The sequence below is a fragment of the Podarcis filfolensis genome, assembly GCF_964270895.1.
Source record: "Podarcis filfolensis genome assembly, chromosome: 6".
Classification (NCBI taxonomy): Eukaryota; Metazoa; Chordata; class Lepidosauria; order Squamata; family Lacertidae; genus Podarcis; species Podarcis filfolensis.
In genome coordinates this window covers 41,887,475-41,907,463 of record NC_139609.1, presented here as the reverse complement: position 1 = coordinate 41,907,463, position 19,989 = coordinate 41,887,475, and the positions used below count along the sequence as shown (strand labels likewise).

The following is a 19,989-nucleotide window of genomic DNA, read 5'->3' as shown; positions in this document are numbered from 1 at the left end:
CACAGGCCAACATGCATTTGTGTCAAGGCCTCTCATCTTTGAACTAGGGTCCCCCCCCCATGGCCATTTGTTCTTAACTCAAAGCTACTTCCCTTATTTTATTTAAGCTACTTACAGATTAAGTTAAATAAAAACAGGAAGCCAAGTTTTAAGCAGCATCGCCTTCAAAAAGAATCTATTAAATGTCAATTCATACTTCATTTTATTTACATCTACAAGGAATGTTTCAAGTATGCCAACAGCACATCTAATATGTACAGGGATTGATGCAGACTTAATATAGGAGCATACAGGACAAATGCCAAGGCTTACATTTTCATCACTGACAACACACACACAGACCAGCTGATTCACACACAAAATTGTAAGTATGCTGGCCGTGATCCAAGGAACCAAGGTGATTTCTGCACATGCACAGGAACTTTACATGTTCTCCATCTGTCATAACTGAAAATCCTCTTGTTCAGGAGGGGATGGGAGCTGGAAACAAAATCCGACGAAAGCCTCCTATACATATGCAGGTTCATTAACCATGTCCGCTAGGGTCTTGGGATCCCTGCAGTTAGCTAGAATCTAAATTATCAAGTCACACAAATGGCACAGCATGAACTTGAAAAACAATTTTGAACTTGCAATATTGGAAAGCAACCATGCTCAACTCCTTGTCTATCATTCAAGCAAGTGGCAGCTGTTAACTGTGAGCTACTGAAGAATTCAAGCTTAGCATTCAGTTTGCCATCGACAACTCAATTCTATTTCTTCCCACACGAAGTTTCTTACTGGTCCTATTTTCGGTGGATGCCATCAATACATCATCACTTCATAGGAAACAGTTGTGCTGCAGATGTACAGTACTAATGTCTGCTACAAAAGAAAAGGCACAAGTTTACCCCAGCTTTGCGCATGGGTATTTATTTATTGGTGATAAATACATTGGGAAACAAAAGAAGCAACTCTCTTAGTGTTTGACTGGTGTTTGAACTCAGCTACTTTAAAATCTGATCATGGGGCATCCAGAAAGTATAAAACAATGCAGCTACGTAAGAACACAAATCATTCCCAAAATAAAATTATAAAGGAGCCTCTTACTTTAATTATCTCAAAGAACAAGCAAAACTACCAGATCCTGCCACACTAAACCTCAAGCAAAAATGCTTATGAAATTGTTCTCTTAACATCAGGATAAAAAATACACAAATCCTACCTGAAATTCAAGTGTTCTAGTAGCACAAATCCATCTAGGAAAGAATAAAATAAATTATATTAATAAATCTTTCTTAATATTTTAGGCATATGCAAAATCCTCCAAGCATACCGTATTTTTCCATCTATAAGACGCCCCTTATTTTGGGGGATTAAGATTTAAGAAAATGGGGGAAGATATATCTGTGTATAAGATGCCCCCTAACTTTTGACATTTTAAAGGGAAAAAACCTAGTCATACACAGAAAAATACGGCAAATGCCTTAAAATTGGTGAATAGTTAAAGATATGCCAAGAATAAGTTTTCCTAATTCAAACTGCCAGAGTCAAATACTGATTCAAGTAAATAATCCTTAGCCCATCATTGGTAGCAGAGTTTTGGTTTCTGGAGAAAAAGGAGTCTGGTTCTCAGCTGTAGAAGGGTCTGAGGAGCCCAGAATTTCATTTGAGCTACTTACACATTCAGATTGCTTCCTTGCAATACCCAATACCCAGTTTGTGATAATTGAGACTGCCAACTCTCTTCTTACCCACCCAAACTGTTTTGTTTACACTCTGCTTAAAACATGGCCGTTCCATTCAACACCACTCGGAAAACTTACATTTGCCTTCAGAATTCCGACATATCAATTGGTTCCCTTCCGTAATATCAATGACTTCAAGTTGCTCGCCTGCCGTGATCCTCAAGTCAAGTTTTCCTTTGGTCAAAGTATTTGAGCAGTGTGCAACTGCAGTATTGATTACCCCAATCTCCTTATCATACTGAGAGAAGGGAATAAGAAAATAAATAAAGATGCAATCCAAAGTACACTTACTGGAAAAAGACCCATTGAAAATAATGGGGTTACTTTCAGTTAAGCATAGGTAACTAAAAGGGCTTGGGCATCCTGAATGGTCCTTTGAACAAATGATATACACAAACTTACATCACAAGCTGCTTTGCAAAGTCTCATGTTTCAGAAGTAGGCTGCCACACAGCATCGGGATGACTGAGCATATGGATGAATGTTTGAGAAATGCAAGGCCAAACCTTCATTGGGCATGCAGAAGAACTAGTTGTATTATTATTTGGATATCTGGCTATATCATGAATTTGAACATTTCTAATCACTATTAAGGAGGATATGCAGACTTCAGAATAGACCATGAAATATATGAATGATGCCTATGGTTTGTTTGGTTTTGTTTGTTTAAAAAGAATCCTAGTATCCAACCCACCAGGTATTAAAGGTAAAGGTAAAGGACCCCTCACGGTTAAGACCAGTCACAAATGACTCTGGGGTTGTGGCGCTCATCTTGCTTTACTGGCTGAGGGAGCCGACGTTTGTCCGCAGACAGTTTTTCCGGGTCATGTGGCCAGCATGACTAAGCCGCTTCTGGCGAAATCAGAGCAGCGCACGGAAACGCCGTTTGCCAGGTGTTAGGGCTCCCAAAATATAGCAGCAGCAAGGTTGATTTCCCCAAAGTCTCAGAAGCAGATTTAAAATGAAAATGAACACTAGATTTTTTAAAAAATTAGACTGTTTCAGTTCAACTCCATTAAATAATAAACTATGGAAAACATTGGGAGGGGACAGCTAGAAACATGTAACAAGTACTGTCTCCAGCATCATAAATCCTAACCATCACCACCTAAAACACTATAAAGATCATACAAACAGTTCCTGAGGGTGTTCAGCTGCTGGAAAGTGTCAAGCATCAAAACTGGGATAACCTCTTAGGAGGTTTATGTCCTGGCTTACCAGAGACATCATATAAGTAGCTGGAAATACTCCTGACTGGGCTCAAGCAGCTGATTTGAAAAATCAGCATCAGATCTAGAAAACATTTCCTTGTATTGGAGCCCTATTTTAGTACAGTGGTACCTCGGGTGACATACGCTTCAGATTACATACGCTTCGGGTTACATACGCTTCAGGTTACAGATTCCGCTAACCCAGAAATAGTACCTCGGGTTAAGAACTTTGCTTCAGGATGAGAACAAAAATCGTGCTCCGGTGGCGCAGCAGCAGCAGGAGGCCCCATTAGCTAAAGTGGTGCTTCAGGTTAAGAACAGTTTCAGGTTAAGAACGGACCTCTGGAAAGAATTAAGTACTTAACTCGAGGTACCACTGTATGTTTCTAGCAAATGTGTGCCATAATGATTGCTGCATTCTGCAGCCTACAATTCTTCAGGTACTTCTATACTTTGCAGCTTGCGGGTTTCTATCTGAACCAACCCACAGAATCCTTGGCAAACTGCTGAAAAATTACCTATGCAACTAATGACAAAATAATTTAAACAGAACAGTTTTCTGGAACATTGCAGCTCACAGTTCTGTACATGACAGGAGGTGACAGATTGTGCAATAGACTTTCATGCACCATACACATGCAAGAGTTGACTCTGCATTGCAGGTAACCATGCCAACATATTCCAAGCTTTTTGTAAAAACAAAATAAGGAAACCTACCATGAACTTCTCTCTAAACTGCTTTTCTTCTTTTGTCATCTTGCTATTCTTCTCTAAAGCATGTTTCTTGACTTTGAAGAAATTTCTTGAGGAAGGCCTATGAAGAAAGAATATACATATGATAAACCAGCAACTCAATGTAAGCAATTCAGAACAAAAGTGGGGTGGTATTGGAGTAAGATGGAGACATATAAGAGCACTTTTCACAAGTGAGAAGAAAACATCCGTGTTGAGTATACTTATCTGGAAGCAAGTCCCACTGAACTCAGTAGAACTTACTTCTGCATAGACACGCAAGGGAAAATGTCACAAATCTCACTGAACATACTTCAAAATAACATGCATAGGAGTCTGTTGTAAGAATGCCATTTAATCTAGAAGGTATCATTTGTAAAAGTTATTAAGGGAGAAAATTTATTAAGCCAAATGTATTTTCTAGTCAACATAGACTTTATATCCAATTTAAATTACTCCTATCCTGCATCTCTAAATGTTAGCTTTACAATACAGGAATTGTGTCTACATATGCACAGAAATTTTTAAATACCAAAAGGACAGAAGAACAAAAGGACACTAGCAAATATTAGAGAAATAAAAAATTACAGCCTAGTTTGGAGGCAATGAGAAACCATGATTTGTTGCTACAGAAGTGAGCTTTGGAGAGCCTTGGTCTTGGGTTCCCTCTCTTCTATCAAACATGATTTCAAATCCACCATGGTTCCCTTGATGTCCAAACACAGGACCCTCCAGTTTGCTTAAACTACAATTAGTGAGAGAACAAGATACGGTCAAAGCATGGTTTCAGAACCGTACTTATTTTCACTAATTATAGTTTGTGGAGAGGGGTATCAACTACAGTTGCTTTGAGGCTTTCCATTACTAATATATAGTGAGGAGCCAAGAGAGTGGATATATTTTAGGATAGATTCTTATAGCTTCCTGAAGCAAATACACCTTTTCATCACATTTTGGGGCCATCACCATTTCTCCACCAACCCTTCTCTTTTGACTTGAGGAACTTTAACTTCCCATTTTATGAATCTCATTTTTCTCTCCCGAGAAAAGGGGAAACACCAGGTTTCCTAATGGCACACATGCTGCAAAAAATGCTGATGCTCCAAAGAGAGACAATGAGTATCAGCGAGATCAACCACAATACCCCACACAAACAGGCCTCATTTCATGCACCACTGAATCACAAAAACATTTTCCAATAGGAATCATGTAGTTACAGCAGTACACAGACTTGCAGTTCAATAGGTTGCAAGTGGAGAACCAAGCAGTTTTATTCAGCTGTAGAGCTGAAAGGGATTTTTTTATATATAAAAAATGTAAACATAGAACAGATGTCAAAAATTAAAATTTCCTTCGAATGCCGCATGAATTTCATCTCCATGGCTTTCTACCCCACGAAGAGACAGTTATACATTTAGTAGTCAATTATTCTCATGCTGCTGAAAAACTAATTCGTTTTTATCATGCTCATTTGCACCATCTCTTTCTCCCACACACATTCTCACACTGCACACATACATTCATATAGACATGCAGTGCACACACCCATTCATTCTCACTAACATTCACACACACTTTCTATAACCTCCCCACCTTAACCAACTGCAATTAAACTTGAAAATTTGAAGCTTATTTGCAATCTAATTGAGGCAGGGGGTGGTTTTGTTTGGGGGAGGTCACTGTGCATGATGACAGGAGGGTTAACCCTTCCTTCCCAAGCTGCAAGTCTTCCCCTCCAAAATGCCCCCTGGCTCTGTATTTAGGCTTGAGAAAAGTCTCCTATTGCATTCAATAGGAGCTTTTTCAAGCTTACATGTGGTGTGGGAGATTGGGGGTCGGGCGGGCTGCAGAGCTCCACATGGGGAGGCCTCCTAGGCAGGATGTGACCACAGGTGCCAGCAGCCAGCACACACACACACACACCACCATGGATTGTCATCACATCTGTTAACCTAGAGCCAGTACATCTATGCTGCAAACCTGTTTTGTTTTTGTCCTGCTATCATGGCCCCTCCAAAGATTGCTGGGAATGTGTTGCTTGGGGATAATGCCAATAATTTTCAGAAATCGCTAGCTCCCTTTGCACAAAGGGAATGTTCTTAAGATCTATTGAGACTGTAGCATAAATAAAACCAAATGCATATCCTTCATATTCCGAGGCAGATGGTGTGGCTCAAAATGGAGTACTAGAAGTATTCTTGCTCAAATAAATTCACTGTGGACGATGTATTAAGCAAGCATACTGGGAGGTCCATCTTCAGAGCAGCAGAATCATTACATAACACTACTGCTGGCAATAGAATTTTGGTTATGAGAGCAAAATGTCATTTATCACAGTTTTTACCTACTTTGTATCATTTTGTTCTGCGTCGATGTTGTCATACACCATGCTTTCTGGGGCCATAACATCTGTTGTCAAAAGCACATGTGGATGTTATTATCTGTCATTTACAATGTACCTAAACTTTTCTAAGTGCTGTACAGAGATTTTTAAACAGGCCACACCCCCTGCCTACAGGTTTATAATCTCATAGACATGACACAAAAGGAGACAAAGTGATCTGGAGCAGGGCCATAGGTAGGGGGTGGTGATGTGGGCCCTGCCAGGAGCACAGGCGAGAGGGGGGTGCCAAATCGGCTAAAGTATGTCCATAAATATGTCTATAAATAAAAATATTGATTATTGCCTCATAAGAAAAGGTTTTTAAAATTGGGTGAAATGAATGGGTGGAGGAAGGGGTTTGAGGAGAAGGGAAAGAAGAACTAATTTGTCCATGGATGGGGGTGCAATCTGGATGGTTCTGCCAGGGGCGCAAGATCACCTAGCTATGGCTCTGATCTGGAGCAGGATATGGGGAGAAAAGGGAAACACACAGAGATGAGCAACTGTCCATTAAAGTTTCAGCATTGCAACAGTTAACTCAGTTACAAACAATACTGTAATCCAGGGGCACTGCTGGACTCCAGCTCCTGTTTCTCTTCTACAAGCCATTTAATGCACAAATCGGAAATTAAACCTGCCTCAACATCTAAATCAATTCACAAAGCGTCTAATTGTTCAAAAATCCAGAAAGTGGATAACCTGCTCTTCAAATCAGGGAAATTGCCACCTCTCAAATCCTAGGCAACTTGCTTGTGGCATGAGGGTCATTTGCCTGCCCAGCACCTGTATAATAAGCCTTAAAATTGCTAAGCAAGCAGTAACCTTTGAAAATTACATTCTGGTTTGTATGAAATATAGCTCTGTGAGTTTTCAGTGCACACAAAGGCAGATTCATCCTGTAAGATCAGTGGCAGTAGGTGCATGAAAATATGTCTGGGCTGCATTTAGTTGTAAACAATTGTTATGATGTAAATTATAGGCTGTGTTATAAAAACCAGCAATTACATCTCGTGACCTGTCTACTTCTCCATCCTCAGAGTCAGAGACACCTCACCTCCACAACCCCAATGTGTTCAAAAGGGAGGCAGTTTCCAGTATGGGACACATCAGCTTACCCAGATTTGGTGCAGAACTGGAAAGAATGCTGAGGAGAAAAACAAAACAAAATCTAAGTTGTGTGTTTCAACATGGTTCATAAATTTCAGTACTGGTTGTATGCAATTAAAGACTTTGAAGAAGGCTTTTGCATGCACACATCCGCTTTCTCATCAGACTTACATTTTGGATGAACATTAGAACAAATTGTTAGACATCTGCTACCTAACCATATCCAGTACTGTTTACAGTATTATGCTAACATGGCTAAGTAACACTGAGAATAAATCAATGCTGCAGGGAGGAATAGAATATATGAAAAGACAAGGAGAAAGGTGGCCTCAAGAGTTCATGAGCTATTTGACTTCTACACATAGGACTCTGTTTCTTATCAGTCTTAACCAGGGTTAATCAGAGATTATGAGAGTTGGAGTCTAACCCAGAGGGCTGCAGTCTCTCCATCTATGCCATACGCTCCTTTTGAACCCAACTCTTGGCATTAAAAAAAATTCTTTGTTGTTGTTTAGTTGTTTAGTCGTGTCCGACTCTTCATGACCCCATGGACCAGCGCACACCAGGCACTCCTGTCTCCCACTGCCTCCCACAGTTTGGTCAAACTCATGCTGGTAGCTTTGTGAACACTGTCCAACCATCTCATCCTCTGCCATCCTCTTCTCCTTGTGCCCTCCATCTTCAGGATCTTCAGGAGCCTCAGCTTCACAATCTGTCCTTCCAGTGAACACTCAGGGCTGATTTCCTTCAGAATGGATAGGTTTGATCTTCTTGCAGTCCATGGGACTCTCAAGAGTCCCCTCCAGCACCATAATTCAAAAGCATCAATTCTTCGGCGATCAGCCTTCTTTATGGTCCAGCTCTCAATTCCATACATCACTACTGGGATCCTTACGTATCCATATATCCATCACGGCTAACACCATTTTGTAACTAACAGCAGGTACATAATTATAAGAGAGTTACATTTGTAAAGTCCTGGGGGTGTTTTGTCCCATAGAGCTCCTACCGACTTGAGCAGCAACAAGATCATAGGACCAGTGGAAGAAGAATGGGCAAAGAGGAGAGCCTAACATGACTACACTATTCTAAGGTGAACCAGCGATGCAGAGAGGCTGATGCAGAAGGAAGTCAGCTGAAATGTTATGCAAGTACTAGTGAGCAGCTGAGCATGAAACAACTGTTCAAGGTGTTAGAATTCTTTTGGCAGGTTGCACAACAGATCCTGGAATTACAAGTTACATAATCATTTTTTTGAGAATCCTGGCAAGGGTGGGAGAGGGAAGGTCTGTAGCTAGAGCATTTGCCCTATGTGCAGAAGGTCCTTGGTTCAGTCCCTAGCATGTTGCGGTAGGGCTGGGATGGATTCTGGTCTGAAACCTTGGAGAGCTACTGCCAATCAGTATAGAATAGTGTTTCCCAAACATGGTTTCCAACTGTTTTTGGACTACAACTCCAATCATCCCTGACCACTGGTCCTGATGGCTATGGTTGATGGGAGTTGTAATCCAAAACCAGCTGGAGGCCCAAGTTTGGGAAACACTTGTACAGTGGTACCTCAGGTTGAGTACTTAATTCATTCCAGAGGTCCGTACTTAACCTGAAACTGTTCTTAACCTGAAGCACCACTTTAGCTAATGGGGCCTCCTGCTGCTGCCACGCTGCTGGAGCGTGATTTCTGTTCTCATCCTGAAGCAAAGTTCTTAACCTGAAGCACTATTTCTGGGTTAGCAGAGTCTGTAATCTGAAGCGTATGTAACCTGAAGTGTATGTAACCCGAGGTACCACTGTATAGGCAATACTGAACTAGATAGAGTAATGGTCTGTCTCAGCCAGCTTCCTATATTCCCCCGTGTTTTGATCCCAAAGAGATACAAAAATAGATAAAATGTAATTATCTGTTGAGTATTGGCAAGCATTTGACGTTATCAGCTGCCCTTTCCTCTCTCTTAATGCCAGAATTGGGGGCTGACACCTTTTCAGTACAGACACAGTCCTGGGCTCCAGGCAGCTTTATAGTCACATGCATATGAAGCCGGCTAGTAAATCAAGGAAAATTACTTTGTTTGCAGGATAAAGGGCAGCTGTTGATTTAAATTAAGACTACATACCGCGAATTCTCTTTTAAGTGTGAATTCTTCATTTTGAATTTTCCTTTCTTGAAAAATTTCCCAAGTCCCTTTAACTTTTCTTTGACATCACTAGGTAAAGAGAAGGTTAAAAAATCAGATTAAACCCAGAACTGGGAAGTTATGCACATTCATCTTTTATCACCATTTATGAATGTGAAGTTGATTGGCAATAAGGTTAAGACTAGCAAAAGGCAGTCATTCTGAACACGGCAGATTCGTAATCAACGTCTGGAATTCAATACCACAATATGTTGTCATTTCTACTAACTTAAGAGGTATTTGAAAGGGATTAGACAAATCCATGGTATAGAGGTCTAAATGGAACATGGGTGTTCTGAGGGACTACTAGATACTATTTATTTATTTAAATGAGTATCTTTCCTTTTCACCAATGGTGTTCAAAAGTGAAAATTCATAGGTTTTTGCCTTCATAGTGTGTGAAAACCTACTTAAGCTGCCAGTTCTGAGGTAAAAGACAGGAAACAAAGCACTCACTCTGACTTGGTTGAACTATAGCCTTCACTTCGAACATCCTCATAGGTTTCTTCACAGGCATACTCTGAAACTTGATATACATTTAGATCTCTTTAATAACACAATTCCCAGCAGTGAATTATTATCTGAACAGAAAGTCAAATGCTCGGAGATGTTAAGGGATGTAGCAACGAAGTTTAATGTACAACAGACCTTTTATTATACCTTATTAACATAGCACAAGCATTTCTTTGAAGCCTTAAGCAGAAACCCCCTCTGCAATCCAAACTCAGTGGCCAGCCACTGCTGCATCCACATTGCTACTACAGTACTATAGACCGCAAGAATTTCCTGCATGTCCAACTGATACGCGATCGCCGACTTGCAGGTCCTTTGGGGCCTGGGAGAGGGCAGAACAGGGTGGAGAGAGCAGAATAAGGGGGCTTATGTGGGGGGACACCTATGCAAAATGGTTGCTGCCTGTACGGTGCTCAAGCTGGCCAGGGCAGATGGAGGGCAAAAAAAATGCCTCTTCCCTGCACCAGCTCCCCAACTGGTAATGCAAAGACACCTGGGTCAGACCAGTTGCCATCACATGATGGCACAGGGACATCTCTGTTCCAACAGAGCCTAGCTCCATCCTCTCTCTTGAAATGCCCTGTTTGGGCATGGGGGTGGGGAGTCCACTATCTACCACCTGTGGTAGCTTCTGCCTGCCTACTGTTTGGGTATGGAGAAGTGGGGCCCTCAGAAACAGTGACAGAGTAGTGCTGGATGGAGGGATACCTCTGCCTCATCCAAACCCCTTCCAGCATGGCAGATTGGTGTGTGTGTATGGATTGCCTTGTAAATTGTTGTGAAGGAGAAGGAAGGGTCAAGTGAATTTTAAATTCAGCACATCTTACAAGGGGAATAACCCACAGGACTACTTCCACATAAAAGAAAGGCACTATTGGAAGGTCAATAAGCATTGAATTATTCAACCTATAAACCTCTACATGAGGGCATGTTAAATGAGCTATACCTATATGGTGCTTTAACTAGTGTCTTTAAAATACCAACTTATTTTAATAAGCTTTGCTAATACTATACAGCCCATATACTCCCAGAGCAAAAAAAGAGAAGTCTATAAAATAACTGAACCAGAAGACCAGATTAGAAACTAGCACTTTCCCCTCAACTAAACCTCAACATAAAGACACATTTTATAAACAGGGATAACTATGACTTCCACCATCATACACAGAATGGCTGCTGTTAAGTATTATTGTGGGCTAATCAGTCTCTCATAAAAGGGCCATTTTTGTCCCTGACAGTACGATTATAACCCCTGAACATTTTAAATGCAGTTGCTTCAAATATAGTTAAGCAGGCAAATTGAATCTGCTCACTCACACGGGGTTTGACTCATGCATAGTTGGAGACAGTTAGCCACAAACTTTAAGCCCCATTGATTTCAGTGGGCCTGTTCAAAGTATGATAATAACTGACCCAAAGTCACTCAGTAAACTTTTGTGATGGATCCATACGATCACTTGGCCTAACTTGGGAAAACAAGAGTAGGGGGTATGCTGCCTTGAGCTCTTTTAGTAAGAAAACTATAGTAATACAAAAAAGCTATATAATAAAGGTCCCGTCAAAATAAGGGTGAACAAGAACCTCTCAAATCACTGAACAGGTCCATAAGCAGATTAAGAAAACATTGGGGACAGCCCCAAAGGGATCTGGCAGAATGTAGCATGCATCCTATTAGCGGGGACTAGACATGCCTCAGACTCGGAAGGCACATTAGAACAACTCCATACAGCATGGATGCAGAACTTGTGTCTTCCTAGATGTTGTTGGACTAAATTCCCATGAGCCATAGCCAGCATAGCTGGGAGTTGTAGTCCCAGCAACATCTGGAGGGCTACAAGGCCCTCGTTCCTGCCATGCAACCTCAACAGAATTAATGGATGGAGAAGAAAGCGTTATTTCTGATTCCTAGAGGCTTATACCCTGTACAATAAGAAAACAGACTGAACACCAATTCCTATTTTGTACATTACTCATCAACTAGAGGTTATCAGGAGACCACAAATTTGGATTGGCAAAGGTGTTCTGAACTAGGATTATAATGCTTTTTAAAAAGCATTCTATACATGCTATTTCCACCTATCTATTATAACCCTTGTTATACTTGTTTTATAACTTAATATATTTTTTTTAAAGAAAAAGGATGGTGTTACTTTCACACTTACAGGTCTCTGAAGTCAGTGAGCTGTGGGCATCAGAAGTTTGACTGCAACAGAAACAATTTTAAAAAGAGTTGTGATGAATATGTGCTTCAGATTTCGAAAGACATTTCCAAAACTTACATCTACACCTGGACACTCTGTTAGTACTCACAATTCTCTCTGTATTCCTTCCACGTCATCATACACTTCCTCATGAACTTGCACCACTTTGGGAGTCCTTGGAGCCAGACCTGAATTCTCTTCATCTGTTTTCAAAGCTTCCAGGCACACATAATCATCTGAAACTAGAGCAATATTCCTGCTTACAAGCTTTCCCGAGCCTATACAAAATTGATGCATTACCTAAACTTCTTAATGCTGAAATCGCAAAGCAGAATCCTGCATTTCTCAGGTAGGACTACTATGAGTGTATCAGCCTCTCCACGCATGCCTCAAAAATCTACAGCCAACCAACATTCTCAGTCCTTACTGCCTGCTATGCTTCCAGCCTTCTTAGGACTCAATAGTGCTTGAGAAGCTACAGCATACTGATGTTCAACAACATCCAGTTTTGTATCTCATTTCTCTCCTAAGGTTTGACCATAATGTTACAGTAGCTAATCAAAAGGGTGACTTTGGGTGGGATCTGTGGTAGCAACAACAACAACAACAAAAGCACAACCTTGAGGATGGATATGTAGATCAGTGGTTCCCAACCTAGGAGACACTGGCCACTGGGAAGGGATGTGGAGTTACCCAAGGGGTCCATCCACAAAGAATGTTCCTCTAAACGGCTCAAGCATTTCCTCTGCTGTCCTCTTCTGCTTCACAGTAGCATCTCTAGGAGCGCTGTGTTATCGCTGAGGTATTTATGGCCATTGGCAAGCACAAGACTGCCACTGAGTGGCTTTTGCCTGGTTTCCCTGCTGTTATTTCTTGGTTGGTACTTAGTGTGAGGTGCATTTAAAAGAACAAGTGGTGGCAAGGCATGGAAACAGCGAGTTTTGACCTTGCCCTCCATGCTTCTGCTGGTTTGTCTGCAGAGGTGTATTGTGCCTAGGTTTTCCTGGACTTTGATACTGCGCTACACATAGGGCTTATTGGTGGGAGGTAGAATACATGGCATGGTGGCTTGAAGGCCCTTCATTGGATTTTAGCAGACTACATACTGTGGGCCATTGATGGGTTTCATTCATCCTAATTACTGATTTCATTCGGGCGCCTGAGTTTTGGCATTATCAGGGAGTATTTCTGGTGCTCTGTAGGAATAAATTCTATGGATGTGGGTTGCCTAATTCTTGGGTGGGGGACTGGATGAGGTAAATTTTAGGGGCAGATCTTTGGAGGCTGTTTTAGGATTTGCTACTCATGCCCACTAGCTTATTAAAAAATGAAAATAAATAAAATAATAACAGATTATTAAATGAACTGTATATATAAATAGCTTTATTTACAGAAATTAGGGATTTCACTGGAGTATACAAATGATGGTTCTGATTCTGTACAGAATATGCTACATTTGTAACTATGAAAGTTTGCATTTTAATTCATTTGAGGATTACTTCAAATGGATTGCATTTAAGTTCAGTTGGATATAAATAGATTTGTATTTAGTTGTAATTTGATTGATTAGTTGGGTTCTCATTGGGTCTACTGGGGAAATGAATAAATTTCTAATTATAAATAAAAATATATTCCATACATTTAACAATTAATAGGGTTGATTGGTGGGTACACTGGGGAAATGAATGAATTTATAGTTACGAACAAGTTTATATTGAATATCTCTTAGAATTAATTGCTTGAATTGCTAATTGGTGGGGTACATTGGGCGAATAAATAAATATTTTTTGCCACCTCCTTTGATTTTGGCACATTTACAAATTAATTTAAAAGCATTATTGAGGTCATAACAGTTGTTTGCCATTATGTGTTTTTTCAATTAAAAGAGCCTAAAATGGTGACAATTAGCATGGAGGGCATATTCAATACTTGCAAAGGTGGAAAACTACTGGGGCAGATAACACTCAACAAAGGTCATTTATTATGAAAAGAAAGAAAAAGTGCATTCTTTAGTTTCCAAGTTTTTAATCCGAATATGTCGTTCTCTGGAAGATAGCAACTTGAAACGAATTGAAATGATGATAACAAACTGGAAAAAAGGATATGTTTCATATTTTCCTTGAAAGGGAGCGAAACATTATTTGAAAGCGTTTCCCCATTCATCTTCTTCAGGTAGAGCCACATTTGGCCCTTGAGCATTCAAACTCTACCCACACCCACCCAAACTATTCCATTCTGTTTTCTCTCCGCTATCATACAAACCCTGCTGAGGCAGGCTAATGGCTTTCTGTGGGAGTCGCAAATGCATCTAACGGCTGGATTAAGCTTTAACACAGCAGTGTTTATACTTGGAAGAGATGTAACAGCATGAAACGAGCCCAGCTTCCAGCTCACAAACACTGTGGCGAGGCTGTTTTATATTTGAAAGCAGAACAGGTTACATTAGGGAAGCTGTCAGAAAAGATTCACAAACAGCACACGTGTCATCACAACATTTAAAGGCAGCACCAACTTTTTGCCAAGAGAATCCGCATGCATAAGAGAGAGGGGGCTCATTGTTTGAGTGACAAGACAAGCTCAAACTAAAGTCATTGCACAGCAGGACTGGAATAATTTAGAAAACAAGGTCTTGTTCTATTCTTAGCTGATCAGACAAACCTGATGGGGGGGAGTTGCAGTCATGTACCCCATTTATCTGTTTAATACAAGTTCTGGGTTCTTCTCCAACTGTTCTCATGGAAAAAATATATATTGCACCTTATGGAGCAATTAAAGCATGAATTATCTAGCTGTGATTGTTACAACAACCCCATAAGACAATACCAGAATCATCATCTCCATATTTCCCAGGGGGCTGTAACTGCACAGTGTAAACCGTACTGAACTCAGATTAAATTAAAGTAGTAGCAAGAAGTAACTCACCGTTTCCATCTTTTGCCAGCTGTACCCTAGGGAAAGATGGTGTTGTCTCCTCTTGAAGTATGCCCTTCTCACCTCTATATTCTCCAGTGATTTTTGGTTTAGCGAGCATAGCTCCTGGGGCACAAATCTAACAGTAAACATTGTGAAACTCAGGTTATAGCCTTTTCAAGACATTCCTTCCCTGATTCTTGCTATATCAAACAATGACATGACAGTCATTATCTGTGCATGTTTGCATCCCACCTTTCTTCCAGCTTGGAAATCAAGGCTGTGAAAAGGTTTGAGAAATCATCTGATGGTGGTGGTTGCTCTACAGACTAACATAAAGGGAATATGGAAAAGGTTGGGGTCCACTTTGGTTATTCCTGAGCTAACGAAAGATCATCAGCATTTCCACTGACTAATTTTTAAGAGTCATACTTGATGTTTGCTATGCACGTGTACTTTAAGGCCTGAAAGAGTAGAACCATCACAGGGTATTCCCTAATGTGCTTCTATTTAAATATACCTTGGCTGATTCTTTAGCTTGTTGGCGTTTTGTCGTTTCATGATTCCAGGGTGGATCTCTCTCTTCTGTATCCTCTGTTTTAGAGCTGAAATTTTAACATATATTTAACATATATATTTAACATATATATTTAACTCATGCCACAATATTATAAATATAATATGGAGGTCTGCATTAACACAGATCCAAAATATATTTCAGTGGACATCTAAGGTAGCTTTAGAATAAGACTATACATATATCTTCAATCCTATTCAGTACAATAGATATACATTCCTGCTTGGGAATTTTGTCTGGACTGCAAAATGGTGGGAATGATCAAGAGTCATACATATTCCCTAGAGCAGCTGTGTATTGGAGTTTACATTTATGTTGCAACTTTCAAAACAATCCATATAGTTTGTTTGAACTGTGGTGCTGTCTTATCACCTGCTATTTGGCCAATACCCCACTGGGCCTTCTTGTGGCAGCTACTCCTTTTCCTGTTGGCCCTTGCTGACAGGTACACACCTCCTTCAGTGACCTGTCAAAGCCACCACTGTCTTTTCCTCACAAAGGCATTAGCCTCTGAAACACCCAGGTTAAGTTGCTATAGAATGCTATTTTTCTCGTGTTTCAGCTGTAAAAATTACGACTGATAAAAACAGGTGGTAATATATGAAAATACAAAGTCTGATGAGTAATCAAGTGGACTAACTCTGTAACGTGTTCCACAGTAGTTTCATTCTGCTTTGTCCATTATTAGGAGACAAAACTCATTGACAGTTCAATAAGGTTGCATGCACACCATTATGTAGCATAGCCATGTTCTAGGCCAGGAGTAGGAAACCCCATGGGGCTCTTTTAACCTGCCCACGAGCTGCCCCTGAACCAAGCCACCCACTTAGCGAGTCCCCACATGCTGCACTAAACCAGTGCAGCGTGGCATGGGGACTCGCTTCCGCAGTGCTGAAAATCGTGTCTGTGCATGCTCAGACTCCGAAAATCGTGTCTGGGCAGATGCTAAAAATTGTGGTCGTGCGTGCTCACGCATGATCCGGCCCACAGAGGGATCTCCACTGGAGTGAACCGGCCCTGGCGAGGTAAAACTTGCCAACCCCTGTTCTAGGCTATATGCTCTAGCACTGAAATAGCAGCATCTCATAGAGGGCAAAACCAGAAACTTTTGCCTACAGGAGGTTTGCTCCCTCATGCTGTTAACCAGTGTATTTTGACTCACAGAACCTATTTTAATTTATAATGCTCCAGATTTGCATTAGGTGAACTAGTTCTTTGACAGAATGAGGGTGAAATCTATTCAGAGTTTTCCAACAAACTCAGAAGATACCTGTAGATTACTCCTTTGATCTGCCTCCCTTGTGGCAGCACTCCCTCATGGCAACAGATTTTATCAGGGGCTCAGCAATATGCTTCTAAATGTCCCCAGCAACATCTGCCACACACCCAAAAAGGAACCAGCAAGCCCATCATCATCAGTGGACGCAGTCAAGCCAGTTCTGCCTTTGTTGATCTCACTTATGTCTATTGCTGACAATCCAGTTTACTTGTTCAAAAGTGATGGAAATTAATGAGCGATAGTCAACCAAGTTTTACTCAGAGTAGGTGAACTGAAATTAATGGATCTAACTTAGTCATGTTAATCAATGTCAATGTTGCTACTCTAATTAAAACTTGCCTGAATATCACCAAATGTGCTTAAATTTGGGAGGATCATTTGTACAGTGACTTGGCACCACTGCTATTTTTGTGCCATGCAAGTATGTCTAGAGCAGATTACCAAACATTCCAAAAGGAAAGATGTAGTAGTCACAGGGCCCTGATATTTATTGATATCTATTGAATTCTATTGACCTATTGATCAGCTACCCTGCTATCTATTGAAACTCAAACTTTGCCAATAATATAAAGTCCAACAAATTCCTTAATAGCCTCACTGACAATATCATTCCACAGAAGGTGGAAAAAGCAACAAGGGGACCACCTCTCTTGGATCTGGTCCTCACCAACAGGGAGGAACTGATTGATGATGAAACTACAGGGAACCTTGGGAGAAAATGATAATGATCTCTTGGGTTTCATTATACACAGATAAGAGAAAGTTGAATGTAGTTGGACATGCACTATGGACTTTAAGAAGCCTGATTTCAAAAAGCTTAAGTAACTACAGATCGAAGTCCCCTGGTCAGAAATGCTCAAAGAGAAGGAGTCCAAAATGGATGGGAGATTCTTAAAGGTGAAATATTGAAGGCACAAGGGCCTTCAAAATTCCAACAAGAAAGGAAAATGAGAGACATCTAAAGCAACGTGTGGCTGCATAAGGAGCATACAGATGAGCTGAGATGTAAGAAAGGAATGTATAAGAAATGGAAGAAAGGGGAAACCATGAAGGAAGAGTATACATAAGTAGCCAACAGTTGCAGGGAGATGGTTGGGCAGACCAAAGCTCAGAATGATCTTAGGCTTGCAAAAGAGGTTAAAAATAATAACAACAACGGTTTCTTTGGCTAGATTTGAAACAAGAGAAAGAACACGCAGTGCCCAACCTAGAGGTAACTGAATAAATGATGCAAGGAGGGAGCTGCAGCCCAAGATATGAAAGGAGGTGGTTAGGGAACACCTAGCTCCTTTAAATTCAAATCTCCAGGGCCTGATGGGTACTAAAGGGTACCCAAGGGTACTAAAGGAGCCTGTGGGTGTAATCTCAAGCCTCTGTCTATAATCTTTGAGAATTCTTGGAGAACAGGTGAGATCCTTAAAGACTGGAGGCAGGCAAATATTGTCCCCTTCTTCAAAAAAGGGGAAAAGAAGACCCAGGTAACTACTGACCGGAGAGCTTGACATTGATTCCAGGAAAGGTCCTAGAACAGTTGGTCTGTGAGCACTTAGAAAAGGATAATTTGAATACTATGACCCAGGCTTCCTGTTTCTGCCTGTGCCAGGAATGGAGGTCTGCCTTGACATCTCAGGGAGATACAGACAGAGATAAATAAAGAATGATGGGGAAAACTCATTCTTTGAATTCCTCACTAGGTGGGAGAGGTATGGGCTTTCACCTGTGGACTGCCCTGCAGTCTGGCACTCCCTATGGAATGCGAGGGCAGGCAAAGGCACTGGGTGCATGGAGCACTCCAACTGCTGTGACACCCCCCCCCACCGGATCCGTTCCTGGAAACAGAGGAAATCCTGCTAATTGGGCTTTAATTGGAGTAAAGTACAGGCGCGTGCTAGGAGCGGTGAGATGACAAACTGCGGAACATTTCTGCTGCAAGGATTTAAAGGTTGGAATTGAGATAAGGTTTCATTCGGTGCCAGAGACGGTGGGGGGAGGGGACTCCACGGTTGTTTTTTCAAAGTTTTTCTTCTACATTTCTGATTTGGCAACCCTCTTTGAATTGCAACGTTAAAATATAATACAAAATGTGAGGTTGGAAGGAACTGGATTAATATCATGGAATTTAGCATCAAACTGGAACTGCGTGTATGAGTGGAATGGAGGGAGAGAGAAAGGGAGGGAAGTTTCACTCTTTGAAAGGACTATGTTGGAATATAGAAAGAAAACACCCCTGCTCTCCATTACTTTCAAAGGAAAGTGAAGGAGACTGAGACAATTTTGAATGTAATCTAACTGGATGGATAACTGGCTATAAATGTTCAGCTGAAAGGAGGAAAGGAGTCTGCCAGCTGCAAGGTCAGAGGTTTCCATATTAATCACTGGAGTTTGGAATCAGACCACTCTTCCTAGGTTGAAAAAAATGACAAGGACAGTTTATTTGTTGGAACAGAGGGATCTCTAACAAGCTCTTGAATCATGGGATGAAGTGACACAGAGGCTTTTGGAAAACTGAGATAACTGCTTCCCCCGAGTCATGATGGGAAATATCAACAGTTGGAAGAATGAAGGACACAACACCATATATGGTTGGGACAACATCACAGGGTGGGGGTGGGGAATACCACACACAGGAAAGAACAATGATTACAAACTGAGTAGCTCACTTGAAACTTTATAAATTACTTAATAAATCAATATGAAGTGAAACCATAAGATTGTAGCTGTTGTATAAGGGATTATTATCTTGAAGGGGATGTAATGGAAATTATTAAGATTTTGGAACACAGAAAATAAAAAAAGGAACCCATCAAATCTAGCACATGAGGAGGCCACTTTAACTTAATTGTATAATTCAGTATATAAATAATTGGTTTTAATAATTGTATTAATTGGATAAAATTGGCATTGTTATATTGAGGCTGTTATTGGAATGATATTGGGTGCCACAATATAAGGCTATTGGCAAGCTGGAACATGTGCAGAGGAGGGCAACCAAGATGGTGAAGGGTCTGGAAACCGAGCCTTATGAGGAACGGTTGGGTATGTTTAGCCTGGTAAAGAGACAACCAAAAGGAGATATGGTAGCCATCTTCAAATATCTAAAGGACAGTCATGTGGAAGATGGAGCAAGCTTGTTTTCTCCTGCTCTGGAGGATAGGACTTGAACCAATGGATTCAAGGT

General features: G+C 40.9%; 2 protein-coding genes across 5 annotated transcripts in view; one reads left to right on the top strand and one right to left on the bottom strand.

The window, feature by feature from the left end:
* PRKAA2 (protein kinase AMP-activated catalytic subunit alpha 2) overlaps nt 1–19,989 on the top strand; it is a 60,329-nt gene that overhangs the window by 30,989 nt on the left and 9,351 nt on the right. The gene's annotated exons all lie outside the window — the stretch shown is intronic.
* FYB2 (FYN binding protein 2) overlaps nt 184–19,989 on the bottom strand; it is a 34,211-nt gene continuing 14,405 nt past the window's right edge. For 2 of the 4 annotated variants that reach the window (XM_083619357.1, XM_083619359.1), the window contains exons 8-19: nt 15,476–15,560; nt 14,968–15,094; nt 12,155–12,287; nt 12,007–12,047; nt 9,788–9,857; nt 9,272–9,361; nt 7,169–7,197; nt 6,019–6,079; nt 3,656–3,752; nt 1,806–1,965; nt 1,205–1,238; nt 184–864 (exon numbers count right to left, since the gene is read on the bottom strand). In XM_083619357.1, coding sequence (XP_083475483.1) covers nt 855–864; nt 1,205–1,238; nt 1,806–1,965; nt 3,656–3,752; nt 6,019–6,079; nt 7,169–7,197; nt 9,272–9,361; nt 9,788–9,857; nt 12,007–12,047; nt 12,155–12,287; nt 14,968–15,094; nt 15,476–15,560 — 937 coding nt within the window. In that variant the 3' untranslated portion in view covers nt 184–854. The remainder of the gene's footprint in view (nt 865–1,204; nt 1,239–1,805; nt 1,966–3,655; nt 3,753–6,018; nt 6,080–7,168; nt 7,198–9,271; nt 9,362–9,787; nt 9,858–12,006; nt 12,048–12,154; nt 12,288–14,967; nt 15,095–15,475; nt 15,561–19,989) is intronic. The other 2 variants (XM_083619358.1, XM_083619360.1) reach the window with 1 other exon arrangement.